General features: G+C 47.4%; 1 protein-coding gene across 2 annotated transcripts in view; it reads right to left on the bottom strand.

Annotated features, from left to right (window-relative positions):
* ZC3H7A (zinc finger CCCH-type containing 7A) overlaps window positions 1-9297 on the bottom strand; it is a 139112-nt gene that overhangs the window by 16427 nt on the left and 113388 nt on the right. For both annotated transcript variants that reach the window (XM_085891973.1, XM_085891974.1), the window contains 2 exons: window positions 5385-5493; window positions 5044-5174 (listed from right to left, as the gene is read on the bottom strand). In XM_085891973.1, coding sequence (XP_085748099.1) covers window positions 5044-5174; window positions 5385-5493 — 240 coding nt within the window. The remainder of the gene's footprint in view (window positions 1-5043; window positions 5175-5384; window positions 5494-9297) is intronic.

The raw sequence follows: 9297 nt of genomic DNA, 5'->3' as shown, positions 1-9297 counted from the left end.
GAGTAGCAAGGGTTAACGGCACCAGCAGACAGATTTGCACCTGCAGTTCCACTATTGAAGCCCCGTGAACATCTCTTTTAGACAACTTTAGGACACATTCACAGGGTCCAGAAATGATCATCATGAGTCGCTGAGATAAAATATTACTCTGTCACTATCATTACCATTAACATGACACAAAGAGAATACAACAACAAAAAAAAAATGCGGAAAGTTTCATTTTGTGTACTGACAATGACAAACGTCGAGTTCAAAATAACGGCGCTTTGAGTCGGGAAAAACGACATTTTCTCCAAGGCCTGGGACAATAGGACCCGAACGTTGCACCACTCGTTAAAATTATACAACCGCAATGCAAGCTCTGGGAAAGGAATATATATATATATATATATATATATATATATATATATATATATATATATATATATATATATATATATATATATATATATATCAAAATAACTTCCCTCCAAAGTGAAGCAATTTACAGGATTGTTGTTTAATCCCTAGGGTAATGTCATGAACGATTGATTTTCAAAACAGTGCCCTGAGAAGGGGGCAGGGGCTACACCCATTCACTTGTGACCCTCCTCCTTGAGATGCTTCATATCTGTGTGCAGCGTTTCAGGTATTTCAATCAGAAAAACTGGTGTTACGTCTGAAATGACTAAAGTGTAACATTGAGATGCAGTTGAAGGACAACTGCATTTCTGTGTAACAAATTGTTACATCATGAAAATTTAAGGATACTTTGTAAGTAGGCGTTGAGACTGTTCATGAGGATTGCGAGAAACATTTTAAACCCAAGAGCAACGTTGCAGAAACTGTCACGTGCACACTGGAGAGGGATGGGGTTGAGGGGAATGGGGGAGAAGGGGGTTTGAGGGATGGGTAGGAGCAGCTGCTAACCTAATTACAGCAGCCTGATAAAAAAAAATTCTGGCTAACGGCTTGACAGGCAGACACTGTATCGAAACAAGCAATCACACAGACAAACGAACAAACAAGCTTGTCCATCAGAAAAGTGTTTCACCGATTGGTACAATATGGCGCTGAACCATTCGGGCCACCGCACACAAGCCGACGCACGGCGACAAGATTGTTGACGACAGCAGAGTCAGCGACAGTGCTTGATAATCTTATAATGTGTGTCAGTTGATGATTGGCATCAACTAGTGCGTCAGCGACAATTGTACAAGTTTAACATGTTAAACTGTTACGACAACTCATCAGCGACAATCGTGCGTTATGGTGGAGTGTGCGGCAGTCTCCGACAAGGCGCAATGTATTGACCAATTGGACTTCAACCTTCAGTAGCTTCTCGTAGTAGCATCATAGCGTCTGCAGCATATTTTTAAAGTCATAGATTATGTGAATGTTGAAACCCAAAAAAGGGTACTATGAAAGTTCAATGTAGTAGCCTGAGGTTGACCTCTTTTTCCTTAGGTATTTAGCAAACCTACAGAAACAATAAAAGTGGCATTCTGGGTACACCATTTCATGAAAACCTTTAATGACAAAGTTTCTGCCTTTGGTGGAGAAGGTGGAGGTTATTTCAACCCTCAAATCTGACTCAACAACTGGACCAAACGGCATCGGCTCACGTGTCCTAAAAATCTTGCTCTGCTGCGCTTGCACATCCCTCTCTATCATTTGCCCGACGTCACCTTGCATCTGCTCAGAAAACTGCCAACATAACTGCATTACATAAAAAGGCACAAAAACTGATCCCCTTTACTACAGACCTATCAGCTTCCAATCATTAGGAAGATCATGGAATCCATCATCACAGTTTATATGAAATCATTCCTTTCCTCCAACAACCTCATCTCAGATCACCAATATGGATTCAAACCAGGCCACTCTACCTTGGACATGCTGCTTCGACCTACCAACAAAGGATGAAGGCCTTCAATGTCAGACATGAGATCAGGGCCGTCTCTCGTGCTTTTGATACAGTCTGGCATCAAGTCATGCTATCGAAACTCGCTGCACGTGGCATCCAAGATCAACACCACGCAAGGCTTATTGACTTGCTCTACTCTCGTAGCCAACATGTGGCTCTCAAGAGAATAATTTCATCCTCTCTTCCTGTCAAGCTGGAGTGCCCCAATGCAGTATCCTGGGCCCAGTCCCATTCCTGATCTTGATCAATGATCGCTCTGACTCTTTGGAAAATCCTCTTTATCTACTTGCTGATGACTCCACCCTTTGCCGTGACATCCCTCACCCTTCGGACAGGCAGGCTGCAGACTCTTCTCTCTCTTCAGAACTTGAGAGATTCACAAGATAGTCAAATACTTGGAATGTCTTTCAATCCTGACAAACCTCACACTCTATCTCTCTCTCTCTCTCTCTCTCTCTCTCTGAAATAACTGTCTGGCAATGTCCCCCACCCCCAATCTACTTTCTTAACAATCCTCTTGAGAAAGTTCAGTCATTCAAAGTTCTGGGTCTCACCATCAGCCATGATCTTAATTGGGAAAACCACATTACAAAGTTGACATCCAAAGCCAGCCGTAGACTGGGCATCCTCCATCGTACAAGGTCCTTCATTGGCACACCTGAACTTCTATCCACCTACAAGGCCCTTTATCCACAGCTGGATGGAGTATTGCTCTCCCCTGTGGGCTGGCTCCCTGTCTCACATCTTTTCCAGCTTGACACCATGAAAACCAAGGCCTTCAAGATTATTGGATTCTCATGCAATTAAGTTACGACGACGAGCCTATCACTTTCACATAGCAGACAGATCAATAGTCGATCTATCTTCTATCACCACATTTTTGGTCTTGCACTCTCTGCTCTTTCTATGCCCCCCCCCAAAAAAAAAAACGTTTCTGCATAGGTGCACAAGCTTTGCCAACAACCTCCTCCTGGTGAAACTCCCAAAATTAAGGCTCACTACTCACGTACACTCATTTGTTCCTCTTTTATCCTGCCTGTGGAACCAACTTCCACATTTTTTTTCATTCTCATTCTTACCTCCAGGGCTTCAGACACCTATTCTCCACTACCTCAAGTCATTCCCCATTCATACCCATGATCTCGTCTGCCCATAATTGTGATTTTCCCCCCAGTTTCCTCACCTCTCATCATTTCTTGTTGGTTGGTTTGTTCCTTTTCTGTATAATCCCCACCTCCCTTCTTCTTGCCGTTTCATTCAGCTTGTGTGCAGCTTCTTCACCACGTAGGTCCTTCTCCCCCTCCCCTTCATCTCACTCTGACTTGTACTCTGCTGTTGGTGTTTCCCCCTTTACATTTTGTTCCCTTCCATTCTGCTCTCTCTCGTCCACAAGCCTTGAGCATGTATAAAAACGAGTGTCCATTTTGTCTCCTAAGCTGCGAGAGCAAAGACAGCAGCACCATCTTACTAACCATTTACATTTGTCCTTCGAAGCTAATGAGTTCAGGTTGCAAGTGGTTGCGAGACCACTTTCATTGATGGAGCATTCCAGTTGCCATTGCAGTCTGCAGAGGAACAGATGTTGCGACAGTTTATCCTTCAGTGTGTGTGCTATCTTGTTGTGCACATCATAATCTAGACGTTACTGCAGCTCATAAAAACACCTTGGTTGTAAGTGGTCGGCATTACTTCTTCCCTCATTCTTTTGACAACAGTGCAGTGCAGGATACTACATAATCACCTTGAAGGACACTCCCAAGCCTGTCAATGGACTTGTAGTGCTAAACACAGTACAGTAATCACACAATGTTCATACAAGGAAGCGAAGACCTGGTTTGCTCAGCTTTGTTGTTGCCTCATTACCTCTGCCACCGAAGGTGAAGGAGGTTATGTTTTCACCCCTTTTTGTCTGTTTGTCTGTATATACCTTGTCGAGGCTCGTATGAGAGCTAACACACAACGCACAGTAAGGAGGGCACGAGACAAGAGGGGTGGGAGTGAGAAGGACAAAACGGTGGGGAACAGAGACATTCGGAGATATGTTGAAGGGAGAGGGATTGGGCGGGGAACACGGGGTATACAAGACGGACATTACAGGGACTTTCAGGAAGGAAAGCAGGGAATTTGAAGGAGGTGGGCTTGGGGTGGATTATCGGGGGTAAAAAGGATCGAGGATTTGGATGGGGGATGATAAGAGGTGGTGGTGAACAGGATATCTTAAACAGCAACAGGATATCTGTGTGCAGGATATCTCAAAAAGTTGCACACGGATCTGGATGAAATTTTGTGGACATGTTGGGTGTGTGAGAAAGACGAACTGATTAGATTTTGGTGAAGATCCGCATCCGGATCCGACTACTAGCATTTTTAAAGTGATTCGACACCATTGAGAGATCGGGCCAAAAACGATATATAGCATGATATCTCAAAAAGTTGTGGACGGATTCGGACGAAAGTTGGTGGACATGTTGGGTGTGTGACAGCGAAGAATTGATTCAATTTTGCTGAGCACGATATCTCAATTCAATGTAGCACGATATCTCAAAAATGTATTGGGCCAGATATGTTCTTGTGGATCAGGCTTTACGAGGCAGAGGTATGCGCTCTTCCGAGTGCCCTTCTAGTTTTGGTTTATGCTTTGAGATTTTAATAGTCAAATAAAGACATCTATTTTTTTTTTTAACTCGGTCGTTTCATTATTATGTGATGTCCATGCATCTGATCAACGACTTCGATCCACTTGGCACAATTAGTCAGTGATTCGAGCCATCCAATCTTTTCCCCAAATCAGGTGCCTTGGCGCTCGCCACTGTGTCTTTTACCGGGCATGACTCGGCCTTCGGAACACCTCGTGGACGGCATAAACCGTGACAATAACGAGCATCAAATTCGGAAGGTGGGTTCAAACAAGCAACCTTTTCGCAGTTCTAACCTGTAGATTTTCTTCCAGCTCTTATCCATTGAAGATAACTGAGCACTTTAAAGCAAGAAAAACGCCTGGTGATATGCAAATACCTCGTGAGCACATTTTCAGACTTGTGTCGTGCCGGTTTCAAAGAGTGCAACCCATCGTGCATGCAAACAACAACAAAAAAGGAATGTGACGCAGCAAGGGGAAGGACGTTGCCTTGCCGTACCGTGATGTCGGTGTAGTCGGCTGGTGTGGCAACAAAACTGTTGCCACTCTGCACCGCGTTCGTTTTCGAAGCTGCCACCTTGGCATCCTGTTTCTGTATCCACAGCTGGTATAGTTTCTCCATGTCATTAACTTCAGTGGGAAGGAAAGGATTTGTCATTTGGTGAGCACACGTTTCATCAGAGGGGACGGATCAGGGGAGGAGGTGTGCAGGAAATATATTCTGCACGCCTGGCATTCGAGTTTTGAATTAAATTTATAAATAAATGAAAACATGGAAGACCGTTTGACACGTTGATTCCGACACTTCAAGTTCACACAGTGGTGCCCATCAAATCTCACCCTTATTTTCTTTCATATACGTCCAGATTTCCTTCTCTTCTTGGCTGTGAGCGAACGTGCAGTTCCCAATGTACTGGCATTTCTTCCCGTTTGCCACATGCGCGCACATCTGTTAAATGCAGGCAAAAAAAAAAAGACATGGTTGTGAGAAAAATCACGGTGGTTGAAGGCAAAACAAGGAAGACAACATATGGATTACCCAGCGTAAATGCAAGTTACCTAAGTTTACATTAGCAGAAGCACCCATCCCCAGTGATGGGAAAAGTTTAAGTTCGTCCATCAATTGAAATTATTTCTTCTTCTACTCCTCTTCCTTTTACAAGGGGTGAGGTCCGATGTCACCACAACCCTCCTCCCACCCCACCCGTCCTCAGCCAACTCTCTCTGCTCTCCAACCACCCCGACCTTATATAGATATCCCTCCTCACACAATCCTCCCATCTCAACCGCGATTCACCTCGTATCGTTTCCTCCTACCTTGCTCCCTCAACCCACCTGCTCCCTTTGCCATTCTCTTTTCCCCCATTTGCACCAAGTGTCCAACCCATCTCAAATTTCACCAATCTCCCCGTCAAGCTCATCTGCACACTAATCTCCTCCCTCGGTTCATCCATCCTCCTGACACCCACAATCCCGCTGACCCGGTTGTTGTCACAAACCGGCAGCATCTGTTATTGTCTCTCTATCAGTGCTACCATCTCCAGATCGTAAAGCCGTCGTTACAAATGACATCAGAACCTTAACTTTTAATCTTCTTTATAATCTTTCTGTCTGCAATTACTACCTCCACTCTCCACCACGCATTTGCACCCACCTCAATCCTCATGCACACCTCTGCCTCAGACTAAGCATCCCTGAATACTCTGTTCCCCCCCCTCCCCCCACAAATACTCAAACCTATTTCCGTGCCTGACCTCCTTCCCCTCCAACCTGATATTCATTTCCTTTCTCTGCTGCTCAACCCACATCACTTCAGTCTTCTCCATATACTCATCTTCAGCCAATGCTTCCCAAATGCCTCCTTCCACTTCCCCAGTACTTCCTGCATCTCCTGCCCATACTCCACCACAACCGCCAGATCGTCTGCATACAACATCCACCCCCAAATTACCCCTCAAACTCACCTTCCTGCTTATCAGCTCAATCACCATGACAAACATGAGTGGGCCGCTTCCCTGCCTCAAACCAATGCTCACGCTGAACTCCTCAGACATCCCAGGACCAACCAAGACCCTTCCCTTCGTTACCTTGTACATCCCTTAACCAAACTAACTTCTTCTTCCTGCACTCCCATCCATCTCAATGTCACCATCACCATCTCTCTCGAGACAGTGTCATATACCTTCTCCAATCCACAAATCTCAATGCCATCTAACCTTGCACCTCCAACGTCTTCTCCACCAGCTGTGTCAGCGTGAACATCCCATCCGTCATCCCCCTACCCTTTCTAACCCCCTGCGGCTCTTCTCCGATCTCAATCTCCACACTCTTCCTTATCCTCCCATCAAGAATACACTCCAGCACCTTGATTACATGACTTAGGAGCATAATGCCCCTGTACTTCCCCAGATCTTGAACATTGCCCTTCCCCTTCCATATCAGCAATTAATCCTGTCCTCCACTCCGGAAGTGGACCCTCTATCATACATATTGTTACGGATTCGCGCCCGCCGGCGTGCGGACGGCCACGTAACTCGAATCGCGGCACATCGCCCACCGGACGGACAATCCAGTCGTGACCCTCTCGGACTAACGCCGGGAACCAGTCACGGGTGGACCTTTCGGTCTCACCGCGATCGAGCCAATCGGCCCCCGCGTGGGATAGGGTTGCTCGCCAAATTCGACCTACCTAAGTACCCACACGGAGGGTAGACCGGGCGATCGCACCTCGCCGCAGGTCGACTTCGGACACGGGCCACTTAAGCGACCCGTTCCATACTATCGGGATAACCGAGCGGTGTTATCGTCGGCCTCGACGGTTCGATTAATTATCGGGCGTATTCAGCCCACTACCAACCCTTTACGTGAAGCAAGATGAGGATTCAATGAATGAAATGACGAAGCGAAGCGGGAAACAGTTCAACACAAAGCACATTTATTCGTGATGAACGGAAAGCACACATATTCAATTCCACCAAAAGCACATAGAAAAGGAAAAGAAACACAATGCAATTTTACACAAAAAGCAAATGTGAAAGCGAAGACACAATGCAGAGCTAATACTGACTACCGAGCACACGGCAACACTTATACAATTCTACTTCACAGACGGCGCCGACAACACATACCCAAAAACCAAGAAAAAGAACACCCTCAAGGATGAGGCGGGCCTGAGGCCGAGACCGGGTCGGGCCTACCCGTCTGGTGATGAGACGCGGAGCGGCGATGGTGCCTCAACTCCGCGGGCCTCGCGGACAGTGTCTGGTAGGGGGTGGGAAAAGGGGCCCGCTTGGTCGCACTATCTCAGCGCGGGGGGGAAACAGGAGGGGGTTGCTGATGCTCGGGGAAAGGAGGATTTTTACTCTGTCTCGAGTCCCGCGACGAGCGTCTCCACCTCGACCAGGTCGCGCCGTCGGCCTCCCTGGTGTGCAGCTCCCGGCACGACGCGAGCACCCCCTCGTCTGCCTTCGCCGCCTCTCCACAGCTCCGTCCTCTTCGCTCCGACTCCAACGCACACGACGACGACGACGACCAACAACACGACCACCCTTTTCTGACGAACGCAGCCGCTTATATAAGCCCCGTGGCTTCGCCTTTGACCCCCTGTCTTCGACCTTTCACCTCGCTCCCCATTGGCCCGAGAAAAAGTGGGCGTGAATGCATTTTGATCCATGAATTTGCATATAGCGACCGCCCTCCAACGCCCTGGAGGCGGGGCCAAATCGCCCCTCGCTCACCGATTGGACGGAACAAAAGTGGGCGTGTGTCGTTTTTGATCCGTTTTTGGAGCGGAAAATCCGTGGTTTTGTACACGCTGTTCGGCGCGCGCCCTGCACGAGTCCAATACCGGTACCCACAAGCGGCGCAAGAACGGTGGCGATGCGACGGTTGTGAGGTGTGACGGGAAAGGTCGTGGCTGTTGTGGTGAAGCGGCGTTGTGGTGGGTGGTTGATGTTGTGACGACTGGTGAGACGCGGTTGGCGGTGGTAACAATGGCGGTTGGTCCAAAATAAAGATAGTAAAAGAAAAACGGCTATCCTGAAGAGTCGCAGCACGCATGAATGACATTTATTCCCTCTAGACAACGGGTTTGGGCCTAACTACACATATACTTACCGAGATATCTCACCTAAGGGACCTGAATGGTGGTTTGCGAATTTGGTCAACCACAACACTACCCCCTCCCCTTTTTACAGACTCGTCCCGAGTCGTCAAATTTTCGTGTGCCATCATGTGTAGTTTTCCCCTTGTACATTTTACCTACGGATCCCTGAGTGCGACATTCATGGTATTCGTGTCCCCAAAATAAATAACCTGAGGGCTGCGTAACTACCTAAACAAACTCACTCACACGGACGACTTAAATAAAATTGCCGGCGCGAGGACAGACATGCCGGGGGCGCACTCATATTTACAGTACATCTTAACCTTATATTACAAATTTTACACTAAACCATGGCCCAGGATCAATGAGCTCTGCAAAAGAAAAGCAGTTAGCAGGGAGCCAGGCTGCTCGCATGCAGTCTCTGGCTCAAAACAATGCAGGTGACAGGGAACGTGGCTGGCTGCTCACACGCAGTCCAAGGCCTTCCCTTTTGAACTGAACGCAGTGAACCACAACGGTGCATGGGCTGCACAAATGCAGTCTCCGTGCCAGCTCAAGTGGCACACGCAATGAGCACAACGAATGGATGGATGAACACAAACACGGTGCACGGGCCGCCACTGCAGGCCCGTGTTGTAGCTGCCAACA

Source organism: Eptatretus burgeri, chromosome 8 (genome assembly GCF_056783735.1).
Source record: "Eptatretus burgeri isolate ZD-2024b chromosome 8, Ebu_testis_v1, whole genome shotgun sequence".
NCBI lineage: Eukaryota > Metazoa > Chordata > Myxini > Myxiniformes > Myxinidae > Eptatretus > Eptatretus burgeri.
This window is presented reverse-complemented; position numbering and strand designations above follow the sequence as displayed.